This window comes from Coturnix japonica, chromosome 5 (assembly GCF_001577835.2).
Source record: "Coturnix japonica isolate 7356 chromosome 5, Coturnix japonica 2.1, whole genome shotgun sequence".
In the NCBI taxonomy this organism is placed as follows: Eukaryota; Metazoa; Chordata; class Aves; order Galliformes; family Phasianidae; genus Coturnix; species Coturnix japonica.
The window spans coordinates 49,173,375-49,200,234 of NC_029520.1; the positions used below are offsets into that span (position 1 = coordinate 49,173,375).

General features: G+C 44.8%; 1 protein-coding gene across 4 annotated transcripts in view; it reads right to left on the bottom strand.

The window, feature by feature from the left end:
• The window catches only part of PRKCH (protein kinase C eta), a 160,434-nt gene that overhangs the window by 47,422 nt on the left and 86,152 nt on the right, over positions 1-26,860 (bottom strand). For all 4 annotated transcript variants that reach the window (XM_032444971.1, XM_015865795.2, XM_015865796.2 and 1 more), the window contains 8 exons: positions 25,290-25,353; positions 11,304-11,454; positions 10,529-10,563; positions 10,071-10,159; positions 8,698-8,827; positions 7,768-7,895; positions 5,816-5,959; positions 5,295-5,468 (listed from right to left, as the gene is read on the bottom strand). In XM_032444971.1, coding sequence (XP_032300862.1) covers positions 5,295-5,468; positions 5,816-5,959; positions 7,768-7,895; positions 8,698-8,827; positions 10,071-10,159; positions 10,529-10,563; positions 11,304-11,454; positions 25,290-25,353 — 915 coding nt within the window. The remainder of the gene's footprint in view (positions 1-5,294; positions 5,469-5,815; positions 5,960-7,767; positions 7,896-8,697; positions 8,828-10,070; positions 10,160-10,528; positions 10,564-11,303; positions 11,455-25,289; positions 25,354-26,860) is intronic.

Genomic DNA, 26,860 nt, shown 5'->3' on the forward strand with positions numbered 1-26,860 from the left:
GCACCCAGGCTGTACAGTGAGAGCACAAGGGTGGAGAGAGGAAACTTCTCCACAAGAGGACAAGAGGTAATGCCCTTAAGTTGAGCCAGAGGGGGTTCAGGTTGGGTACTAGGAAAAAAATCTTCTCTGAAAGATTGGCAGTGCAGTGGCACAGGCTGCCAAGGGAGTGATGGAGTCACTGACCTGTCTCTCCAAAGCCCTAGGTAAAGCACAAGCTCCCCCAAGCCTGACTTCACAAAGGCTCTGCAGCCCCCAGCAGGATGCTTCCCTTTCTTGCCAGTGTTGGTGAACAAAAAGCATGCTAGGCCGTACAAAGGCTTTTGCAGAACACCAGGCCTAGGTACAGGATGTTCCCATCACCTTCTTCATTTGATTTAGGCTGGCAGCAATGAAACACAAGCACATACTGACCCTTCCAATGTGGTAGCCTGAGGCTAACACCAGTCTCCATGCTTAAGAAAAGGGGGAAAGGATCGGCAAGCCCATAGAAAAACATCCTGCCTGTTGGGTATGTGCACACAACAAGTTGTATCTTCCTGATAAGCCAAGGGGAAGGCTGGGAGTTTGGAGCCTGGAAGATGATCAGGGCTCTCCTCTCTGCTCCCAAGAGCCTCCCTCTCAGCAACCTTCAAACAACATCAGAGAGTCCTCTCCATTTCCCCATCTCCCACTGGCAGCTCCAAGGCCTGTGTCAGGGCACTGACACACATTAGCTTGAACATGAACAGGAGGTGCTCACAACCTTATCTGCCCCCAAACACCTGTGACCCAATGCCTGCACTGACCCTGCCAGGAACCAGAAGAGAACTCCTTCCCTTCTGTGCTGAGCACAATATCAGCACACGACTTGCAAAGGGGACAGAAAACTGCACACCGGTCAGCAGGCTGCCCTCTAAGAAAGGTACCACGGCTTCCATTAGCAGCCCTGGAATCCTCACTGACCTCACCAGCACGCTGCTAGCTATTACTTCTGAAGGACGCTTGTTACAGGAAGACACGCTCTCGTGTCTCACTATTTTTGGAACAGCACAGGCAGGCTCTGTGCCTCAGCAACTGTCAGCAGAGCCACACAGAGAGCAAATCCATATAATGGATCAGGGTAACAGGGACAGTGCTGGAAACAGCATCGCCTGAGGGATGATCCCCTGAAAGCACCCCATGAGAAAAGAGATAAGGGCAATAAACATAAAAGGCAGCAACCTCTAACCAGTGCTTCTGACACTATCTGCATGGGAAGCTGATCTCCCCCAGTCCTCCTCATTCTCATGCAGAAGAGCTGAGACAAAAAGGGTTTAAAAGCAAACCACCTGTGCAGGAAGAATTGTTCCTAAACCCCAGAGATGACAGGATCTACTTATTGCAAACTCATTTTAATTAAAACATTCCAGGATCTACATTCCTCAGTGTTAAATTACTGACTTCGTTATTTAAACAGATAGCTTCCTTCACTCGTTCTAGGCTGGTATTGTTAAGGTGTTGGATGACACCAATGCTGGGTAAACGGAAACAAGCAATTTCAGGTGCTTGTGACCCCTAACACAGAATCCAAGATTACCCACAGGTCAGCCCCAGCACCTGTCAGCAACTCACAGATTACTGCAGCAGGAGCGTAATCCTCTCTGACACTAAACAGTGGTTGTAAGGCCCTAGAAAAAGCAGAGGTAAACGGCTTATGCAAGGTTTGAAAAGTATTCAAACCGAGGCATTCAATAAAAAAGAATTAAAATAACAAGATGCATCTCTGTGGTGAGCCAGGAGACTTCACACAGGTGCAGCTGGAGCAGGACCAGCACAGCTCCATCCCTTCAGAGGAAAGGAATCTGGAGGTGCAAGTGCTGTCTGCCCAGTGCCCAGCACACCCAGGGCCATGCCCAGCCTCTGCCACCCTGCGTTTCCCCTTCAGCCTCTGGAAGCTGCAGAACTACCCAGCAGAGACAACACTTGCAGCTCCTACCACCTAGTGGCTGAAATACTCCCTAAGAGAGCAAGGAGGCTGTCAGGAGGTCAGGCAGCCTCAGCCCACTTTAGGATGTTAAAGCAGACCTTAAGCTGCAGCCCAATGTTAAAGCAGATCATACTAAATAGAGATGATGCACAGAGGCAGCACCAGAGAACAGAAAACCTTTCTGAAAACGATCAGAAACCAGTGCAAGCGCAGGAAAAGAACTCAGCTAACTCAAAAAACAGGCAAGCAAAAGTAGCAGCAGCATAGATAAACTCAGACAGTGCGCTGCTGTTGCTGGTACTTGTGCCAGCTCAGCTAATGCTAGATTACTAGCACCGCACAATATAGCACTGTGCAGCACAGACATGCCTTAGGCTGTTTAAGTCAGCCCGGAGCTCTGTATCTGAACAGCCTGCTGGGGTAGGTAGAATACTACACAGGAGTGTGAATTCCAATGGCTCTAGCTCCATTCAAACACTCAAAATTTGTTCTTAAAGTGCTGCAGTGTCTCAGTTGCTTTTGAGGTCCTCCTTCCCAGCTCTTATAACTTCCTCTGGTACTGGGGAACCCAATGCTGGACACCTGCATTCTAAGTGTGGCCTCCCCAGTGCCAAGCAGAGGGGATACCTACTTCCCACACATTCTAAAGCAGCCCAGGAGATAATTTCACTTATTTGCAATGAGTCTGCACTGCTGGCTCATACGGAACACAGCACTTAACATGAGCCCCATGCATCTTGCAGAAGGGATGCTACCTGGTTCCAGCTTGTCCTGATACATCTCATAGCATCAGGTTGTTAACTTCCTCTTGAAAAAAAAACCAGAAGTCTCAAAATGGCCATTCCTCTAACAAGTGCTAAAAGCAGGCTGAGTAAGACATTATTTATCCAGAATCTCCACCTACTGCAGATGAGAGTCACGCTTGTTTTTCTTATGACGCGAACGTGTTAATGCCACATTTTCAGAACCTGGGCTGTAATTGTGATCCATGTGATGTGGTTTCCACGTAACTGCAAGTGAAAATAGGTATTGTCTTGTGCAAGCCTCCCCCCAGCTCCAAACACAAGAAATTGGCTTGGTTATTTTTAAATACAGCTTCAGGCCGACATTTTGCTTTAGTGATTACTCTCCCTCTTTCTCTCTCTATATATATGTTTTCTGTCAAGTAAGTGTTAATGGAGGGGATAACCCAATGCCATGTGAAGAACAAGCATAAACTGTACATATTGTATCAGGCCCATTTAAGCCCTCCTGGGAGCACTTTGCCACAAATCCCCTACTGTTGCAATCATTTCTTCATTATAGCAAAGGGATTTAATTATGCCTTTATAAGCAATTTAAATCTGGTTATTCTGGATTGAGGTGGGAGTTGCTGTGTGCAGGAACACGGACAAAAAACAGAATGAAGCACATGAGTCTGAAAGACACTTTCCTTTACTCCTCTTTCAGTTTTTGTTTGTTACTGGAGGGAAGTTATCAGTCCAGACAGTGAAACAATACAGGACTCAAGTAAAAGAGTAACCTGGGAAATCTGGAGATAGCAGGGCCCTGCTATGACAAGCACCACCCCTCTGGCATCCTTTCAGAGACTGACCAGGTTGAGGGCAATGAGGACTGAGGGGTTCTTCTCTCCCCTCCTCTGATGAGAAGTTGGTCCAGAAATTCCTGTTCCAGGCAGTTCTACTGTTTAGCAACCTCCTTTTCACTTCCAGTCTAACTGTATCCATGGCCAGCCTAGACTCATTCAGTCTCAGCCAGCATCTTGGCAGTTTTGTTTCCCTCCTCTCTGGCATCTGCAGACATCAATCAGATCCTCTTTTTGCTTTCAACTTACTAGTCTAAACAAGCTGAGCTCTTCCCTTTCTTCCATTTGCAAAAGACTCTTCAGTTACCTCCATAGCCCAGCAGACCTTCTCTCTGCACCCAAAGCAGATTGCATTCCTTCCCTGAACATGACAGACGCTACTAGTAGTGACCTTAAATCTTCTCTAAGTTAACTGAAAATACAGAGCCCAGGACCGCATTTGCTATTTTCACACCTACACTGCAATTCTCTAAACAAAGCCATGGAAACAGGTTGCAAACTGCTGCCGTCCTGGATCTGATTGCAAACTGCACACATCCATATGGGACGCTGCTGCTATTTTACACGAGAAATTCAGTAAGGCCATGAAAATTCGGGCCCTGCTTCTTCATCTTATGAAACATAAAGAGTTTCCTTGGTTACAAGAAACCACAGTGAGCTTTACGCATTGTTTCTGCTATACAGTACAACTGTTCTGTGAAACTACGTAAGCTGTATATTACAAAAACCACAACACCTCATTTCTAGTATATGAGTCTCCCTCAAGGGCTCCACCCTAAACGAGCACAACTCCTGAACTCCATAACTCACTGTTGCATCATCCCAATGAGAAGAGAAACAGGTGGGTGGCAGAACACATCTGAATACCTTTCCCTTTTTCCATTTATTTTTTCTTTGAGCGCATTGGTTTTCACACAGGAGCGAAGCTGCACTTAAAAGGGCAAGTCCCTCCCTCCTCTTCTAAGGGGAAAACAAACCCTTATTAGCATTGACCAATGGACAAAAAGCAACTGTAAGTCAGCCCAGGCAGTTTGGAAGAGCTACACTGTGAAAATGCTTTGGTCCTACATAAAGGCTTAGTTCAGGGCTTCCCAAACTTACCTCACTGTGATACTGCTGAGGCCATCACAGCCAATCCTACTTGCACCACCTACATCAACAACCAGCTCCCATCCACATGCACACGCACAGAAGGAAGCTCTCAGATGGACAGGCAGCATGTGGTCTTCCACTGAAGTACACACATCACAAGTGACAGCAATGCTGTCTTTTGTCTTGTGTGCACACATATGAATACTGACTGTATAAGGGTTTGACTCGGGGTCAACCCATATCAATAAGTTCCCCACCACTAATCTCAGAAGGATCTTTCATTCAATTCAGAGCAGGCAAGGCAAAAGCAGTGCTATTAACTTTCAGGGAGGAGACCAGGACGGCCTGAGATCCTACAACAATTGCAGGACACTGCAGGTCTGTGGGCATCTGCATTTGAAAACACCCCATGCATAAACATGCTTCTATGAAAGATATAAAGATAGGATTCCCTGTTACTACCAGTTTGTTTGAGAGCTTACAGAATGCCAGGATTTTGTTTGACAAATGCCTGTTGGAGGTCCACAGAGTTCACCCTTGAGCAGAGAGCTTTCACCTGAGATTAACGTCTATGTTTATAACAGGTGGGGAAAAACACAAGAGAGTGCCCTACTTTGAACACGCCAGGCAGTTACCAGGAAGAAGGCTTTCCGCTGCCTGAGCTATACTTACAGGAGTCTGGAAGCAACAGTAGAGCTTAGTGAGGAATGGGTGATTCCTTGCTAAGGAGAGGATGCGTTTCTCGGTCATGGTGCACTCAACATCATCATCTTGAAGAATGACGTCCTTCTTCAGGACCTTCACTGCATAGAGCTGCCCACTCTCTTTCATCTTGGCAAGCATCACCTGAACCAAAAGAGAGGATGAGTCACAAGGGCTGAGCTCTTCGTCTCTTTGAGAAACACAGAGACTGTCATATCTTCTCACACTAGAAAGATCAGTTATCTTGTGAGCAGGCTTGTGGGTGCAAGTGAATCAGACTGTTAGCATGGGCATCACTGTAGAGCCAATGACACATACGCGACAGTCTTCTGCCCACAGACTCCAATGCCTGCTGTGGGGCTGGATGCTCAAAATCATCTGTGGTCAAAGCACAGCTCACTGGGCAACATGCATGTCACATAATGAAGTAATTTCATGTACCTCAGAGCTTCTTGAACAAGAAACAGAGTATTTCCCCAAAGAACACTCACCTTTCCAAAGCTGCCCTTTCCCAATACACGAAGGAAGGTCAAGTCTTTGATCCCGAGTTTGCTTGCTGAACTTTCACTGACCCCGTTGTTATCTTTCAAGCTGCCTTTTCCCTGATGTCTCAAAGAAGATCTTGAAGACAGTTTCTGTGTTAAAGAGTAAATAAACATCAATCTGCATAAAGATTTTACTTTACCTCAGAGGTGACCACAGGTCAGCAATGTGGGCATGTAGGACCTGTTCAAATGCTCTGCCAGGCCACTGGAATGGAAAGTGCGTGGTTGCTGACACTCCACACAGCAGCTACGTGTGACCAGCCATCCTCATCACTGTGCAGAGGTGTGCTGAGACATCAGAACTGCTTCCTGACACAGGCATTTTAAGCTGTAAATTACCCCACAGCAGACCCAAGAGACAAGTCTGCCTCTCTCCAGCCTCCCTCCCCATGAAAACAGGACGAGTGCGGAAAACAAAGTCTCCCATTGAACATCACAGGAGGCCTGCACCACTTCTGCAATATGAAAAGTGATGGTGAAATCTGGAATCCAAAAAGATTTCATCTGAGTGATTTCATCTCCAACTCAGGTTTCCACCTGATGTGAAGCCTCTTACAAAAAGCCCATAGAGTTCAGTGGGATCCAAACCTCAAAGTATTTTTCTTTCCCACAGCTGCCTTCTTCCACTGCTGCACATTTAAGTGAGTACTATTCACATCCATGCTAGCAATGTTTGCCTGCATTTTCAGCAACTGCATCTGTTTTAGCATGTTCTTGCCCTATATGAAGACCAAATCAGCCTTCATTGTCCTTGGTTCTCAGCTTCCCATACTCGGTATGAGTACTCGTGGAAATTGAAAGCACTTTTGTTCTGTTTGTTAATGTGAACAAAGTCAAAGGGACTTCTTGAGCTCCACCTTGTGATTACTCTGGTGTAATGCAAAGTTCTTCTATGCACAGGAAGACTTGCTGCTACAGGAATGGTAACCCCAGCCGTGCAGACAGCAACAAAAGCACTCGGACAACATCCAACAAAACTCTCCAATTTAACTTCCTGAACACTAAACAAAACCTTTAGTTTACATGTAATAAGAGGAGATTGTTTCTTGTTCTCATCTTTGCTGTACAGCTTACATAAGCAATGAATGTGAACAAGTGCTGATTTTCACAAGACTAAGATGACCGTGTGGGGATTGTGTTTCCTCACAACTCCAAGAATAAAGGAACCCTGAAATGCTACAGCATGAAGAAGGAAAATAAGGAAGTTTGATTTTGTACGAACCAACTGAAGTCAAAAGGGGCAGTGTAGCTTAACGAATCAGGGATAATGCACACAAATCAGGGATAATGATGTGTTGACAGTGATTCAGGTTTTACCTGGAGAAGCTGTGGTGAATAATGAAACAGTATTACCCCCAAATGACTCAAAAACAGCAACAAAGCTGTGAAGACAATGTAGGCCTCTTGCTGAGCTCTTCCGTTGCTCTATCACAAGTCACACATACAGACAGTGCATTTTTGTTTGTGGAAAGACTGAAGAAAGGCATAGCATGAATTACACTGACCACTGGAAATCATGATCACTGGAAACACACTGACCATGAGTCAGTGGAGTCACACTGCTGTGAAACGGAAACAAAGTAATGACATTTATAGACTGATATAGAATCATAGAATCACCAAGGTTGGAAAAGACCTCAAAGATCATCTAAGCCCAACCATCCACCTACCAGCAGTATTTTCCCACTAAACCACGTAACACACAATGCCCCCACCAGGGTAAATATGGATAGAAGATATTCCTTTTCCAGGAGAAATCTTTGCCACGAGGCCCAGAAAACAACAATCTACTCATCTACATCCACTCACTGTAAGAGAAGTCTCCAATTTCTCCTACACCCATACAAACTGGACCCCTTCTTAAATGTCTAAAAACAGTGGAGGAAAAAAAGACTCACCGAATTTGGGGAAATGCTTCCTGGTTGCAGGCCCATGCATGCCAAGGTTTTAGCAAGCTCCGCTGAGTTCACCCCGCAGTTTGGTGCGACGTTTGCTTGACATCTGATGTGGACGTTCATTTTACAGACTGACAGATGTGATGGAAAAGGAACATTCAGATTAACTTAGGGGATTTTACAACTTAAAAAAGCAAAGGACTGTTCTGCTTCAGGAAATATACTGACCTGATTCTATATTGGGCCTGAAAAAAACAGTGTATTTTCCTTGATGAAAGACTCAAGAGAATAATATCCCAAAAAGCAGGTATGCATACCCAAATTCTCCAAGTAGGGTGCTATGTTACCTGAAGCTATTCATAAGCTCAAATATGTTTGAGGCATGTAAATGCCATTGAAGCTATGGCAGCCTATAAATTAGGATTTATAATGCTACAGAATTAGCATTGAACTTCCACTGCATTTGCAGATATCTGATTTTAAAGATTCACTGGGAAACTAACAGCCTTCTCGCTCTCACTCAGAGACACACATACACCCCCTCGTGGGTGATGAAGGCAAATGGAAATTGTTAGTTACCCACTTGTTTTTACAGTTTGGAGCACCAAAAAGAAAATGTGGATATGTTTTGTCATCAATTAATGGCGTGACAGAGTCAATCAACTTCCAAGTAAATAGAAAAATTAACGCAGGAAGAAGTAATACTCATAAAAACAATTCAACAATATGAATTAACCAAAGCTGTGCTGAGAGTAAGAATTAAGAAGAATTAATATCCTGGAAATTTGAGATTAACATGTAGATCAGTATCTCTTTAATTCTGGCTAAGACTATTGCTTGGCTTTCTCTAGGAGGTTGCACAAATCAGGTCTACATCAAGAGTTTAAAATACACACATTTTGGGGGAGAGAAAACAGTAAAAAAGCTGCTCACTTTTACACTGTAGGCCTTGTCTCAAAAGACCCCACAGCAAGGAACCACAGTGGTCACAGAACGTTGGGACTTTGTAGTTGTGGACACTGAACTTATGAGGAATGTTGATGCCAAACCTCTGTTCAGTCACCTGAGGCACCAGAAGAAAAGCACAGATTTCAGTGTTCAAATGTGTAACCTTACATTTTTTCAACTGGGGATTGTTCTGATCTCAAAGACACCTTAGAAAATGTTACATCAGCTGAAAGAACCCATTCTCATTTAGCCTCTTCATTACTTTCTAATTTGCACCTCAACAAGCAGATGAGGAGAACCCATGGCTTAACAATGCTTGAAGGGGCTACTGAAACATTAAGTTTAGAGCAAGTCTCCTCATGTCTTTTATCCTTTCAAGCAGCTTAATCAGAATCGTGGAATCATTAAGGATGGAAAAGATTTCTGTGATCATCTAGTTCAACCATCAACCCATCCCCACCATGCCCAATAAACCACATCACTCAGATTATGTTATAAACCACTCACAATCCTATGAGATGGGTGACAAAACTCACCATTGAACTTGCACTTTAGCCTTAAGCATTTTAGCTTATTTTCATCTGGTTTGGCAAGGGGTCATTTTAAGAAGTCCAGCTCAGCAGTTCCAAGTTAAGAAATAATGAGGAAAGGCAATTGCGTGTGTGCGCCACAAAGGTTTCCATGTGGGATATAATAGAACTATCTCACAATTACAAATATTTCAGTTCAATTTTCCTCGAAGAGTTATTAAACAATTTCCAATTATAGAAATGAGACATGCAATGCACAGTGCAGTTCTAGGTAGGGACATTGCTCCTGTTAAATACAGCCAAAACTTGCACACAAAAAGCCAACCAACCAACCTTTGGAAACACAAGTCATGCAAAGCTTTCTTTATTACAACATAAATAATTTCATAGACTAAAGGTATGATGCAATGGCCAAATGGGCACTTAAATTACAAAAGGGAGGGAAAAAAGGCATAACAAAGAGCAGTGGTTGGGTTTTCAAGCCAGAAAAATCCACATTGAGAATGGGGTTCTACATTTTGATGATGGCAATCATTAAAGAATTTATCAAGGAAAACGTTTGTTTTGCTGTATCTTGATATCTTTGGATGCAGAATCTTCCTAAATTATACACTGATCCAACTAGTAAGTGGAATTAATAGAAGAACAACCAGATGATGCTAAACTGCCTATTGGTAGTGATGCAAACCCCTATCATACTTCGTTAGCTTTCAATCCATGAATGAAGGGACACAGTATAAATTTCATTATGGGAAAATGCCCAGCCACCCAGACAACCCTGAAGATTCACAAATTATGATGACCCAAAATAACAAACACCACTTTTACCTTGAGATCGTTCTTGTTAGTATTGTTCTGGCATGTGCAAGCTGTAACAATTAGATGATGGCAGCGCTTGTGTACAACACAGGTGCATACTAGGAAATAAAAAAGACATGCTGAAAAGAGCTGTCAAAAGACATGGAAGACATCAACTCAATCTGGTTCCTTTAAAGATCAGTTATATCATTGAGACACATTAAAAACATGAAAACTAACCAGAATTTCCAAAATCTCCTAACAGACTTGGAGATTTATCTCCAACCCATTTCAACAGAAATTCTGTACTGGATCTCTGTATGTTTGCATGAACATGGGTGATTGCTCCTGCATCAAGCCAACAGCCTGACTGCTGCTTGGTGTCAGCTGGCTGGGGAAGAATATGAGTGGTGATTTCAGAGAGGCTTGTAAGGGGGAGTGCTCCTGAGACAGCATATCTGACAGAGTGCAGGAGTGGAGCACCTTACCTTGGCACTGGTATCCCTGCTTCCCAAACACGCCCCTGTTCAAAACAAAATACGAACATAAGTTAACATCAGAAAGCCAGCCTGCCTGCAAACCACTCACAGAAGAGGGAGTCAAAAGACAAAAAGGATTCCAAATGACCCCCTGGGATAAAACTGCCCAGCAATAGTGGTGCAATTCAGTATGGGCAATGTTGTCAATGTCCATTTATTCCTCACGTTCCCCCTCACTCTAGCTTCTAAAAAACTCTATTACAACACCCATCACACTTATTTAAACTGATCCCAACAGCCCACACACTGTTATTCTCTCTCCCACTTTACACTCTTAAAAGAGACATACAAGCTTCTCTTCCTGCTCTGCCTACTCCCCCCTCACATATCATCCCACACCTTACACCTATGCTGGCTTTTCTATTCTCCAGCATTTTCTCTAGTTTTTCAAGCAACTCTTTTTCTCTCTATATTCTCAAAGCCCCACTCAAGCTACTATCTGCAGGGCTTACCTTTGTCCTGAAATAACCTCTGCACATACAGGCAAGGAACACTGTCCTATCCACACACTCTCCCTGTTGGCTTTCAGCAACCAGCTTACACATCAGCTCTGGTCTCTCTCTGCAGAAGACTCTGGTTTGCAGCATAAATGTACCCTGCCAATGCTGGTGGGTAGGAGGAGTCACTTTTGTAGCCCTTGATGAGTTCAAGCATCTGGATTGGCACATCCATCCCCAGAATATGAAGGAATAAGTCTGCACCACCGCTATTGAACCGTTCTTACCAGATGAACTCCTTGCAGTGTGAGCAGTAGGTTGGCTGTCGCAGGTAGGTTGCCATGAATTTGTGCCCGTTCACCTGATGCACTCGCCTTCGCATGGCCCGCTGGCGCTTCCGAGTGAGGTTCTTAAAAATGCGATCCCTCTGGAGGGTCCCTACACAAAAGAAAGCAACAAAAACTGAGTGCCATCATGCACAAATGTCACCCCAATCAAAAACTACAGTCTTCATTTAGAAAGACCTGCATCTTCCCACCTTTCTCTGCCTCCTCTCCCCTGTTGAGACATGCCACCAACCCACTGATTCACAAAGTATAAACGGACCAGAGGCTCAAGGCTAATGAGTTATCAACACCCAGAGCTCCTTGGGTAATGACTTCTGAAAACGTAACTGCGTGCAACAGATTGACCAGTTCTACAGGGCAGCGCTGAGCCAAAGAAAGCACTGTTGGTGCTCATACACCTTCAGTAATTCATGCTGTGCTCCTGTATCACCATGTGTTGTGTAGAATGTGCCATTCTCCTCCTTCTCTAGAGAGCTTGTTTCCAAAGGATAGACAATATTATAGAGTTCTAGAAAGCAAAACCTCGGGAGCTGTAGGCATTGAAAGAACATCATCTCTGAATTGATTTTTATAATTATTTTTTTGACAAGGTTTAGGTAAGCCACATCACCGTTTCCAAGTAAAGCTCATTTTACATAAAACAAGTCCCTCTTAAAACACAAAGCTGAGCTCTTGATCAAGAAAGTCATTTTCATACAGCAGCAGACATCCGACTTGAAAATTGAAGCTTAAAAACCATCTGGTTTCTGGGACTCTTGAACAGACCAGGTCAGACTCATCTGAGTGTCCCAGATCAAAGCCTCATCTGGACTACACTCGCCTCAGAAGAAAGAAATGAAATTCAGTTTTCAAGTTAGCTGCTTTCCAAGGGATAGGCTCAGGCTCTGCTAACAAGCGCATCTTGGGAACACAAGCTGGGGTCTGCTGCAGGACTCCTGCTTCGAGGGCAAGGTGTTACAGGACAAAAGCCAGCTATTGCCAAACCCATCTGCAGAGATATAAGGGCACAGGAAGAGGCAGGCGGTCTGAAAACTTCCCAGCCCTCTGATCATCCCGGAGCTGCTGAGCAGCAGCGGTACCCAAACACAGCTGTTACCCTACCACATCATCTACCCACTAAAAGGGGGCAGGGCATTTCTCTGCTTTCAACTGGCTTTGTTGATGAACCACTAAAAAATAAAACAACAAAAAAACCTAAAACCAACAAAACAAAAAAACCTGTCATCCTCATCAAGGCTTGAAGTGTGTAGGAGTCCCACATCACAGGCATATTTCCTGGTCCTTTTTGCAAGAGTGAAGATAAGGGAAGCCATCCCGGCACTGCAGAACCCAGCCACTTCAAAGGGATGCAAGACACATGATGCATTCCTGTCCGTATTCTTGCCACACAGGTTTTGAAGCAAAGCCTTCCAAAAGGTCAGATTTTTCTGCTGCATTCTCCCGGCCATTCCAGCATGTGTCCCTTCATTTCCACAGGCACTAATAGGAAACTTCAGACCCCATGACATAACTGAGACACGGAGGTCAGCCCATAAGACAACATACATTTATTTTAAAAACAGAAGCACGCTCTAAATTAGCATTTTCTCATGTAAGCAGAAGAAGGATGCAGTACGGCTGATTCAGGCACTCAAAAGAAATATGTCTTTTCCACTGCTGGGCTTCAAGCAGCTGCTCAGAGAGACGGGTGTAGAAAAGCCTGCCCTTCTAGGAAGTGCTTAAATGTGTATTTAATTCTCACTGAAGTCAACAGAACTCAGGGGACCACAGGAAGTGCCAGACTGAATCAGAACATCGGTCCATCTCTTACAGCATCCTGTCTGTCAGCGGGCAACCAGAAACACATGACGGCAAGATGGAGGAACCCTGCAGCTGTGAGGCAATTTGCCTCTTTCCCCCACACACAAGATGTCATTTTGATCTCCTTAAGTGAGAGCTGACGTGCGGAGGTTTAATATCCCTTCCCAACATTCAATCATCATTGCACAATTTCAATAGCCTCGTTATCTGCCCTAGGAAATGTGATGAGAACTTCAAGAGGTCAACCGGTTCATCCCCCTTCCCTGAGAAAGATAAAGGCGCCTCCGGTTAAGTGCTCTCCCATTTCCTGACACTGTCTGGAGTGAAAATGGGCAGGACTGCCCGGCACACCTCGTGGAGGTGAACATCATCTATCATATGATCTGACTGATCCAAATACACAGCCACATCCCATAGAACAAATCCCCAGCAATCCCATCAACCACACCACAGAGCACGTGAGCTCATCCCTCTGACATCAAGGCAGAGTGATTTGGAGATGGTGGAGCTGAAGCCCTGATGCCTGACAGAGCTCATCCAGTAGAGCCTGACCTCGCTGCTGCCATAACCACTCTGGTGAAGGCCACCTAGCCACATCCTACCAGCAAGTAGCACAGGGGGGAACACAAAAAACAGATGAAGTAAGTGGAAGACAGAGGAGGAACATGCATCTAACTTTCCAGCAGTGCTGCAGGAACTCTCTCAATATGTACCTAAAGCAGGCTTCTCCACATTAATTGAAAATAAACAGAGGTTAAACCAGGGTGATTGTTTATCTTATGAACAAATCCCTTATGAAGACTTGATATAATTTAACCAGGAGTTATGGTTGTCATCATAAGCACAACACAGCATCTAAGAGTCTGATAGCCCCACTCTGAAATGGGAAAAGGATTTAAAAGCTATGACCTGTATTTTCATTGCTGACTGTTCTGCTTCCCCAGTATACATACTACAGATCTTTCTTTTTTGCTGATGTACGGTGTTTTCATTTCAAGAATGACTTGAACACAGGAACCTGCCAAGGAAGGACAGCCACATCCACACAGAACCTGATAACTACTTGAGATTTCTCTTCCACTTCAAAACCATCCAAGCTTCTGTCCTGCAGTTTCTGTCAGTTTGTGCACAAAACCAGATTAGTTCAAATCCCAGTAGAGGTTTCTCACAAAGCAGACACATGGCACATCAAACAGAGGCTGGGACTTCTGTTTGAACCAGCTGCTGCTGCTTCCTCCTCTGAAAGTAGGAGACATTTGGTACAAAGACCAAGGAACTGGCTGGTGCTAACAGGACTGGGCTGTCTTCTACCAGCACCACCCAGAAAGGCCATTTCAATGGGAGGTTCATCTCTTAAGATGCCAACTAGTAAATACTGTCCTAAAGAACCCCAGGGAGGTGGTTGAATCGCCATCCCTGGATGTGTTTAAGAGCTGTCTGGATGTGGTGCTCAGGGATATGATTTAGTGTAGGGCTTTTAGAGTCAGGGTACTATGGTTGGGCTGCCATTGGACTTGATGATCTTCAAGGTCTTTTCCAACCTGGGTAATTCTATGATTCTATGATGCTCTGACCCTGCAGAATAGGAGTTTTCCCATTCATCACTATGAAACAGAATTCTGAGTAGTTTTGGAAATGCACAAAATGTGAAATCATCCTTGCCCCAGTCAGAGCACCAAATCACATGAATTCTGCAGTCAGGTAAGGCCTTTGTTTCTCAAGCATGTGCTGAAGTAGGGCAGACCCTCCTTCCCTGCCAGGCTGAGGACATAAACTCATCTCAGCTCTAAGAAGTCAGTAGTATTTGAGTACGAGGCTGAACGACAACAGTTGCACGCAGCAGCAGGGAGAACAGGATCAACAAAGTTCAATCAGTGCTAGCAAGCACGACAGCACTCAGCTACTGCTGTAAATCTCACTACAAGCTTATTTCTAGAATGATACAGCAATGCCAAAGCCCTGCTGGCAGCAGGTGAGGAAGAGATCACAATTCTGAGCAGACACACCTCAAGCATTAAGTGCTAAGGATGCAGGAGGAACAGCTGCTTTTTATGTTTGCATAAGTTCTGTGAGAACACAAGAAGGAAGAAGGCAGCTTGAGAAACTTAAAGCAACCAGCAAGGACGTATGATGCTACCACGAGAGCCTACAAACCAACTGTGGATTCTATACAGGTTATTTTGCATAGTATTTTATCAAGATTGCCATGCAGCTTTTCAGACGGGGATGTATGAATAGAGAGGTTTCTTCATTTCTGAAGCGGGTATGGAAGTATAGAGTATAACAAAAGAATCAATTGAACATAAACAACCTCATGACACAGAAGACCAGGTTCTGAAAGGGAAGGCACTGCATTCCAGCTAGTCTGTATTTGATGGGACAGCCACTTCTCCATGCTCCCCCCTCCCATCTCTTTACAGCCACATCACTGCAAGAGAATGAAAAGCACGGCTCCATTTCCCACCCTGTGTGCGTTTCTCTGTCAACAATGAGAGACACTTTCCTTAAGTTCATTTTTATCATTCCATCTCTGCAAGTTTTTGCATTGGTTTGGAGACGTTAACCTCGTGATACCCTCTTGAAAGAGACACAAGGCTGGGATGATAACATGCCTCAATGTGCAGCAAGAGAAGGTGTCAGGTAAGAAGGGTTTTATTTTATATTAAAGGAGAAGCTTGAGAGAACAGGCATCTGGAATACTGTCCTGAGCCCTTCAGAGCCACTCAGAGGCCATAACTGGAAGGCTGCCTTGTACCTGTACCTGTACCCACAGCAGGAAGCATGCAGTACCCACATGGTTTGGAAAAGCAAGGCAGATCAGTTGGTTCACATCAAGCCACAGGGTAGATAGGAATTTCCCTCTGGCTGCAGCTGCATGTGATCTCCAAGTTGCTGCTGGGTTGGGCAAACACACTTGCAGCCCCAGCACCGCTACCTGCTCACCATGGATTCCCTCACCCAGAGGTGTCTAACACCTCCCAGATGTGTTAGAAGATTTCAAACTACGCTGTGCTGGCTGAAGAGCACAGGTAGAACCCACGGAGTGACAGCGCTCACAGGTCAAAGTTACCAGCACTTCTGCAAAATCCTTGAGAAACACCTAATTGGCACACTGGGCAAGCAGCAGGGAGATCCTGAACTTTCCCCTGATCCTGATGCCCCAGGGCTTGAATGTGTTGTAACAACCAGCAACTCTTGCTCATGGGCAGCTCCACAGTGGGATTACAACATGCTACCAGGAAGCCATACCTACACGGCACGGCACGTGCTCTGAGATGCATCTGTTTTTAACCAGATGCTGTTTAAAGCTACTTTTAAGTAGATGCTCCAGGGACATCATTCTTCAGGACTACGTGATCAACTTTAGGATGAAAGTCAGACAACTGCACTGAAACAAAAGTGGTTTTACACTCAATTAAGTTTGCTTAAAATTCACGTATTACTGTTAAAGCAATGCAACTTTTCCAGAGAGATATGGGCTGAACATCTGCCTCAAAGAGGGGGCACCAGAAAGATACTCTGTATGTAACATGAGCCAAAATACATAATGAAGCTGGGATGAACACAAAGCCTGCAGCAGCAGCTTGTATCCAGAAGGACCCAACGTCTTGCAGCAATTTCACAAATTGCAACCACATTACTCAACATCACAGCCATCCCTGGGATAAAACCTCAAGTTCTCCTACTAAGGGCACTGCATCTTTCATCGGGAAAGCAGAATGTAACCAAAAGCACAACTGGAAACTAGACAGGAAGGAATTCAACGGGAAGTTAACTAAGTCAGACAAATTAAACACTCCCCCTTGTTCTACTGCTTGGGCTGCTAACCGCTGTTGCGCAGTAGCAATCCCCAGTGCCTCAGCCTTTCCCAAGCCTTTGCTTGGGCTTTGGCTTTGTACTGGTGTAGAATGATGACCAACACCTGAATCACCACCACCTCCATGCAACAGCTGGATCCTCCCGGCCAACCGGTCACCCCATGGCTGGGCAGACCCTGCCCAAGCGTTGTGGCCGCATATTCAGCTCTGATTGCACTGCCAGTCCCTGCTGCTCTCAAGATTTCCATATAGCAGCTTGCTAGTAAGTTCCCAAATTGCAACAACTTTAAGCAGCTTGTTTACCATGTCGGACTCCCACACAGATTCCCACATACCACAGGCTGAGCAAAACGCTGCCACAGAGAAGCACCTGTTAAAAATAATAATAAAAATAATAAATTCAGCCTCTTGTGTTCCAAGCTTACTGCTGCCAGAAAGAGATCTGTCAAAAGGCAGCACCTCTCCTCACTGAGAAGATGATGGTAGCATTGCAAGGAAATACTTAATCCCTTTCCCAGCTCCAACCCAATAGGGCTTTCATGCTGCAATATGTATTCTTCAATTTCTGGGACCATTTCTGAGGTTTCAAAAGCAGATGTCCTAAATCCAGGATGCAAGTACAGCTTCTAAAAATGCCAGATGCTACAAGTAGAGGGAGTTGCTTGCATTGGCTCAAGATCTCTTTCTATGCAAGGAAGGGAGACACTCAGGGTCAGGTCAGACCAGTCTCTTAGCACCCTGATGGAGCTGTGGGTGTCCTGCTCATTGCAGAGTCGTTGGACTAGATGATCTTTAAAGATCCCTTCCAACTCAAATAACTCCATGATTCTAAGGACCCGCTCAGAAGAAACAGAATGAAAGTCAGAACACGGTGCAATACTCCCAACAGTGCGCTTACACTGATTTAAACAGCTCACCAAAATAGCAGCACCCTGCTTCCTTCTAGTCACTTCTCAGCTTGATGAATACCCAAATCTGGTTTGCTGTGCACCCCATAAACAGCTGTGCTGACACAAAGGGAGGTGTGAAAACAAGCTGGAAAGAAAATCAGCCAGATTTCATTGTGATTTCTGTACGATCTGTGTCACCAACAGCCAGAGCAACTAACCTGCATGATTGCCCTGATGTGCAACATACCATCAGCTCTTTGGATGAGATATCAGTGCCTCTCTAAAGGACTTGCTTTTCTTGCCTTATCCAACGTTTGGAGTTGAAACACAGGACCTCAGATATGTGCAAAGTGAAAACATGTGCAGGACTAGACTGGGGGCCCAGACAATTTGCCACTCTCTTAAGGGCCATGAGCTGTGCATGATGGAGATGAAATGTCTGTCTGCCTTTGGCTGGTCTGCAATCAGAGTCTGCATCATGAACATATAGGAGGGCCAAACTTTAGATGTAAATCCAAGCATCTCCTTGTATTTTAAGGTTTCAGTTTGTAACCTCAGCAATGAAAAGGCTTTTGTTTTTAAGATGATCTCTCCATTTTTTCTAACAAAACAAAAGCATCACTAAGAACAAATTCACATCCACTGGAAGCACAGCAGTTTTCCCCTCCGTTCCCCATCTGTGGCCTGGGGCACCCAGAGCTGATGACAGAAGGACACACTGGCTCAACAAGTTTCACAGCTAGACGGCAGAAAAGAGCTGAGATTCTGGCATAAAAACTGCTCCAGATTCTAGCTACAAACAGGCTCAGCTGGTCTCAGCTCTTTTACTGCTGCCTTTCCTTGTCCCTCAAGCTCCTGTCCTTACTCTCCTCTTCCCACCCCTTGCAGAAGTTCTCCCAGAAAGGTTGCTATCTTATCTCAGAACACAAACTGAAGAGCAGAGAGGACAGGAGAGGTGATGTTTAAATACTGAAGGAAGTCTGGGCACATATAGAGTTGCATGTAGGTGGTGTAAGTCCCCATTCACCTTCCTCCTACCCTGAGTTTTGTACCAAGCAGCGTGTCCCAGAAACCTTCCTTCCCAAAAAATCTCTCTTACGATTGTGAGAGAAATCCCCAAGCCTTGCACGTAATCACTTATCTATAGATACACATGTCCTGGCAGCACAGTGGCAGCCAGCAGAGGGCAGCTGCCATCATCCCTGGCCACAGAATCACAATCTCAACCTCCAGCAGCTTCATGCCCTGCTCCTCTCAGCCCACATCTGCCACTCTGCTTCACTAGACAACACAACCCCTCCAACGCATTGATGGCCTCCAAGGCCGAGCAGACAGGTTTAAGCTCCTCTGGGAACTAACGTCACTTCTTCCAGGAATCACATTAAAATAGAGCAAAATAAAAGCTTTGCCCTTCGTCACAGGCAGGAACATTGAAATCCCAGAGCAGATTGCAAGTTTGCATATTTATATCTAGGTTTCGGAGCCTAGACAAAACACAGCCTGCTGAGGAAGTTAACCCTAATACTGCTGTTTATGGTACTTTTACAGAGTCAGAATATCTGTGTAATTGGCAGATTTTGGCAATATAACCAAAAACCTCTCAGCTTGATATTTAATGCAATAGCTGTGGAGCAAATCAATCATGTTCCAGGAAATGAAGGTGTTCCTGTGATCATGCAGCAGGGCTGCTCACCTGCCTCTGCATTCAAGATCCTCTGTAACATCAAGCAAAGCACTTAATTTCCCACACACAAGACAAAGCAGAGGTTTTCCACCTTACTGAAGACATCAGTCACTTCCAGTAATGGTATTTTGTAGCCCAAACACTTTCTCTCAGAATATTCAGAGGCAATTCGTTTTGAACAGCACCTCCAAATTGTCCTTCATAGAATCACAGAATTGCTCAGGTTGGAAAAGACCTTAAAGATCATTGAGTCCAACCACAACCTAACCATACTACACTAACAACCCTCTGCTAAATCACATCCCTGAGCACCACATCCAAATGGTTTTTATACACATTCAGGGATAGTGACTCAAACACCTCCCTGGGAAGCCCCAGTTTTGAGATTCTCTCCTTGGATCTTCAATGTTGCTGAAAAGCTTTAATATCCTAATGCTTCACTTGTAGGACTGTCTTGTCCTTGTTAACCTGACAGATAACCTACTGGCAAGGCTGAGGTTGTCCCACCTCCTGTACAGAAATGCTCAGCATTGGTGGATGATGCTCCTGGTCTCCGTAAGGACACAGTCCTCTCAAGGGTGTCCTTTGAGTGGACGTTTCCCTGTTGGATTCAATGCTGTTCTGATCTACTTTCATCTGGAAGAGTAGAGCTGAGCCAACACAGAGCATATCTGGAAACCCCTTGTTTGCAGTACACACATATGTAACTAGTGTAAAGCAATCAAGTATTGGGGGAAAAAAAACTATAAGGGTGTAGAAAAGCACCTCCCTGCTGCTCTGTCACACAAGACTTTGGGCTAGGAAAGGCCTCTATGTTTTCAGACTGCATGCCTGAAACAGCAAAACAATTTTTTTTACCCTGTTTTGCACTGATCCTGCCTGCTTAGATCAGTAGGTTCTCTGTGCAGTGTCTAATATGTGCCTTAATATTGTCCAGTTTGAGCTAGTAACCCAAAATAGAAGAGCAGCTCAGCACACTGCAGGCTGAGATCAGGACGCCTTCCAGTCTTGGTTCCTATTTCCAAATAACTATTTCCTTTCCTTTATAAAGAAGCATGAAATCAGACTTTACTGCAGTTCACAGAGGACCGGTAAACATCTTCCTTTCCTCCCTCTTGTGCAAGAAGCTAATAATGTACCTGCAAAAGGAGTTTGGTGTGTGGCTGAGGAGCCACACTTCAGCACACAGCAAAGACAGCACAGAGGCAGCACCATTTCAGACTTCAAGGCTGCAGGTCTTACTGGTGCCTGCCTGAGGAAATGCTGTTTCTTAAGACAAAACCCATTTAACACGAGGAAAACACTTTCTGAGAAAAACAACAGCAAAAGACAAAGTGCACACAGTGCTTGAGAACAAACCATCCCAAGTACACCACGTGACAGCCGCAAACTAAAGAAACATTTCCTGCTTCAGAGGCAGGTTTGGGCTCCTGTGATGCCACAAAGCCTATCTACATTAAATATTTAGCAATGGGTGCTATATCTGCTCTACCAAATCACTCGGCTCTTCAATATTCTCTTTGTTCTATTTCTTGCCCAGAACACAAATTTATCTATGTCTTTCCTGACACTGAAAGAAAAAAAGAACCAACCATAACTTACAACACTGAAATTAAAAGGGAACTTCATGCCAGGAATATCACTTTGAGTGGCAACGTCAAGAAGAAAAAGACAAATGACACCAGTTTGAAAATAGAAGCACTTCATTTTCTACAGAGCTTGCTTCATTCATTAACTCAGTCAAATAATTACTCTGCCTTAATTTCATTAGCTTTGCTCAAATTAGCAAACAGCAAGGGAGGTGGCAAACAGAGGGCAGAGCAGCACAAGCTGCATGCAGAGCTCCTCCATGGCTTTGCTGCACCAATGCACAGCCACATGCTCACAAGTAGCAGCACTAACTTCTCACTAATATCCAAAGGCACTAACAGTGTAAGTAGTTCACCTGCAATCATTGCACAACCCCAGCCCACCCCCACCATGCCCACATCCCTCAGTGCCACAGCTCCATGGTTCTTGAACAGCTCCAGGGATGGTGACCCCACCATTCCATGGGCAGCTCTGCCACTGCATCCCCACTCCTGAGAGTTATTTTTCATAATATCCAACCTTAAGAAAGATCTGAGGATGAAGTAATAACGTGAGCACTAACAGACAGTCACTAACATAGTGCTGGATTAAAACAAGTAACGAAACACAAACAGGTAAAGAAGCCCAAATAGCCTCACTCACCCCTGCCTCCTCAGGGACATCCTTCCCAGAGCAGAGCCAGGCCCAGCTGGACACCCGGAGATGGGCTTCCAAACACAGCACTGCCCCCTCTATCCATGCCAAAATACTTCAGGAGGCAGTGACAGATGGGTGTATAAGGATTAACAGAGGACTAATCTGTGAATCTGTGCCAACTGTACCTTTTCTATATCATGCTCATCTTCAGACTGTATGAATGCCTCTTTTGGATATACTGCACGCAGTCATGGAAGCACCATCCCTCTCTGTTCTTGTTATAGATTAAGTAGAACCAAATTAAATCTCTGGCCAGAAGATCTACCCATCAAACAGAAAACAACCACTCCCAAAGCCAAGTAAAGTACAAGCTGCCAAAACCACCAGGACCATCTATTTTGGGTAAGTTTCCTAGGACAGCCAAGTAATTGAGTCAGGTGTACCTAACCCTTTTTAATTCTCTCCTCCCTTCTCCTTAGTTATTTTTTCACTCTTTCACTTTACTGGAGTTATACGATGGTGTTTGAGACTTGGTGAACTTGGCTATTTTCCTAAGCAAACAATTTATAAAGAAAAACAGCTCTGAAGTGATTCACAGATGATGCTCAGTCAGCTTTTGCAAAGGGAGACGCTCCCCATAGCACACACCAGCTCCACCACATTGTCCTCCTGGCTCCACTACCTACTGAAAGCAGTGTCAAAGAGATGCTGTGAATACATGAGGATGCCTCAAAGAGCAGGTCAATGGGCACTACCAGATCATCCTTGCTTTCTTTAATCTGACTTTTGTTGCAGCACCCTGTCACCATTGCTTTTCAAGCAGGAAACACAGCGGAATGGCACACTTAGCTCATGAGTCACAAGAAGTTGAACAGGAGTCCTAAACATCATATTACTTGAAATTCCACATAGGTCTATGTGCTACCTTGATGGAGTTGAATACAAACTCCTAGAGTAGGCAGTTGGGTTTTATGCAAGCAGACAAACACAGCTTTTAGGCCAAGCCAGCTATACCCACCAGTAAGGATGTGGGAGTGGTTGCCATCTATGTTCAGGCAGACAAATGGGAAGCCTTCTTTTGTACTTTTAAGTTGTGAATTATTCACAGGCTACTGTGACTCTACATTCCCAGAAAAAAAAAAATAAATAAATAAATAAAATAAAATATAGAACAGGGCACTATTTCATAGAATCATAGAATCATTTCATAGGAAAATACCTCATTGTTTTGAGAAGGTAATCTCAACCAATTACTTCTTCCCAGCTACGAAGAAGTCAGTATCTGCACTTAGATCTGTACTGGATTAGAGGTGTTCTGGAAACTTTAAGGGTTACTATGCATGAAACTAATCCGACAAAGAAAGTCCCAAGAGCCATCTCTGATCTTCTTGCTCTGTAAATCCATATATCTTCAATTGCTAGAGAGGAAACAGAACTATACTATTTCCTGTTTTACTCTGAAAGCAGTAGAAAGATTTGACTTCACCTCACCTTGTTATCAACAAGTCCTTACAGTTTAGCCTCCAGTATGACTTTTATCCACACGATGGATTTACTCTCAGGTCCAACAGTCCTACTCAGCTTTGCATTAAGTGGCCAAGAATGGTCACAGTCGTGTGTGGATGTAAACTGCCATGCTGCCATGTAGTTTAGTGATTCTGATACACCGTTATTTTCATCATCAGCTTTGTTGAAGACAATACTGTTTGCAATGTAATTTCATCCCTGTTGCTTCTGAGGGGCCTCCCAGTCCTCCAAGGAGTCACACCTCCTCAGTACACCTCTGCACCCTCCCCACTCCCTTCTGACAAACAAAGCTTCTCCCAAATTAATCTGATTTGCATGTGTCCTTACAGTGCCTTGTCAAAGCAAAGTTGTGGGCCATGCCTCCCAAGAGAAGAAAGGGTAAACCACCTTTTAACGTTGTGTGCATGGGTAAATGCAAGAGCAGTTACCATAATACAGAGTTCATATACAGACAGAGAAAGGTGTGCCCTTTTTTGATAGATACAGAACCAAAAGTTGAAGTAATACTATGTGGCTTGACTGGATTTATACAGAAAGTGAACCTCGGTGGAAAGCTGAACACGGGTCTTCCCCACCCTGCTGCAGTGCCTGGCCAAGAGGATGTTCTTTCTTCCACTCTTATTTCCTAACCCTTTGAAAATAAGGGAAACAAACCACATTGCTGCTATGGTGAGAAGCCATTGGTTTGCACTATAAATAAAATCACACCATTTGACTTCCTGAGTCAATCATAGCCTATGAGCATCAGGATCCCCTACAAGCCTGCAAAAAAGCGCTGATCACCATTGCCTTCACTCCCACCTCTCCTTCCTAGCACCAACACTACATGCTGCAACACTGGACTAGGACATGGGCTGCCACAGCACCTCATCCCCCCAGCACAGGTCCACGCCAACATCTCTGCTATTCATCTCACCTGTTGCCTTGAGCCAACACTGCATGAATAAACCCCCACCCCTTTGCAGCCAACAGTCTCTTCCCCATCCACGTGACCCACATTTTGCCCAGTGCATCATGTTTTTCAGAACAGCTCCATTTAGGTACATCTAAAGCAACATGTTAGCCTAGGGGTTCCTTCTGCTAAGTCAAGGGAAGGTCCTGACATTGTTCTCTCCTCCTTTCTCAAGCCCTGGTTACTAAACAAGAGATAACAGCAGCAAGCGACGAAGGCTCTTTCAGTCTTCCAAGATGCCCTTCAAAAACTTGTTCTTCCTTCTAGTGGTCATTTACAGCCCTGATTCTTGGCTTCCATACAGGAGATACCCCCCTCACATACAGTTCAAGGCTACAGCTAAAACAAACAACAACCATGAAGTAGGCTTGAGGAAAATAATCCGCCTTTTTTGGAGGCCCATTCCAGACTTCCTGGGCTTCTCCAGCATGGCTCACATCCATGCATCTATCAGCGTTCATTGCTATCACAGTAAACAACAGGGAATTAAAACCAACACACTATAAATGATAGTTACTGGGGGGGGGGGGGGGGAATCTGCCTGGATAGTTTTTCAGGAATTCTCGGCTTTTTTTAGAGCAAAAGTTGCCCTGTGTTTCCTGTGCAAAGTGAACTCTGGAAACAGACATGCACATGAAGTAGATGGGAACCACTACGGAATAAAAGTCAGCCAGAAGCTTTAAACATGTTCTACAACGCTCACTTGCCCCTCCAGGAGCACTCAGGTGAAAAGTACACGAAGCAAAAACAACCTGTCTGAAGGACAACCTCAGTTAAATAAACCAGGCTTAGCATGACACAGCTCCCCAGGTCCAAGATCAGAGCGCAACAGCAGAGCAGATGGACTATAGCACATGAGGTTAGCAAAGGTCCTATCCTGACTTCCAGCTGCTCAAGAATCCTCTGTGTGCAGTGGCATGCAACCTGTGTGGGGAATGCCATTGGTTTATATGTCACTCAGTAACCGATGGCAATAATATACATCAAAGGTGAACCCTTCATGGAAACAAGCCAAAGGAACTCCCTTACCTTCTGTGAAGCTGCCGGTAAGAGTAATGACGACAAACACTTTGCCTTCTGGTTCCAAATCCACCTGAAAGAGCAAAAGCAACGTTAGGAGATTGTTTTTCAAGGCTGAGCATCTTCTCAGGATTTTGCGGGACAAGTCCTGCCAGCATTTGACAAAATGGCCTGGATTGAAAAGGCGCACAATATGCCATGCCATTTCAACCCCTGCGTATGTGCAGGGTCACCCACCAGCAGAGGCTGCCCAGAGCCACATCCAGCCTGGCCTTGAATGCCTGCAGGGATGGGGCATCCACAGCCTCCTTGGGCAACCTGTTCCAGTGCATCACCACCCTACGTGTGAAATAGCTGGATGTGGCTCTGGGCAGCCTGGTCTAGTAGTTGGTAACCCTGCACATAGCATGGGGGTTGACACCAGATGATCATTATGATCCTTTTCAACCCAGGCCATTCTATGATTCTATGAACATGTGAAGCTCCACGTACTCCTGCACACACCCGTAACATCACAAGAAATTAAGCACCCATCACCCAAATAGTTCAGCATGTCCATGGAAAAGGATGAATCAAGTCCCCAGTTTTTTTCTAAGGAGCCCTAAATGTTGAACAGTCTCAACCACACTAGAATAACACCAAATTCCCTCAAAAGATCCATGTATAAGCTAAGAAATACCTGAAGTTTGTGTCAGGCTGCTCACACAGAGATCTCACTTAAATAAAGGCACACTCTCCCCAGGCAACCCCAAATTGCAAGGGTAAAATTAGCAAAGAAGAGCTTCACACCTTATGGGTACAGATGATCTGCAGAACGGCAGCTCTGAAAATAGAGCTCTCTCAGCAGAACAACTAAACGTGATCACTTCTAACTGCATTTGCTCTTGTGCTGTCAGCTTTTCTTGGTTCAAAGTCTTTGTTGTTGAAGTAGTGAAACTGTTCCCAGCTTATCAGGAATTTGTTAGTATGAGCAGAAGCAATATTGTTGTACCACAAGTCAAGAGTGCTCAGGTAAGAGAATGCTGCTGCGTTCAATATCTACTCATGGTGCATGTTGGCGGGATCTAACAAAACTGCAGCTGGAAGGCTCCAAATTGAGGACTGAAGCCCTAGAAGGTGTCTTTGGCAGAGCAACAGTCATGGGGTATAGGGCTGGCAGTCAAACCAGCAGCCAGTGTTGCACAAGAGGTCAGACCAGGCCATCTTAATGGCCTCTCTGGTCTGAAATGGATAGTAGCAACAACGGATAAGATACAGTGAAATAAAATAATTAATGTACTACTGATAGAAGCCTGCCTTTTGGACCTGCCATGATCTCCTTTACAGACGAAATCTGACCATCTGCCCAGCAAACCAACAGCCAACACAACATCTGAGATCAATTTAGAGATATGTAGCAAGCACCTGAAACAGAAAACAGTCTCTGACCCAGAAAACCAAAAGCAAAATGAGATTCTGACACCTGATCACAGATCTGCCCGAGACCAGGAGACTGAGCAACTCCCAACAGCAGCACCCACCCAATGGGCTGCAATTTGTTTTGATGCTGCACAGGCTGTCCTGTCCCATGGCTGTGCAAT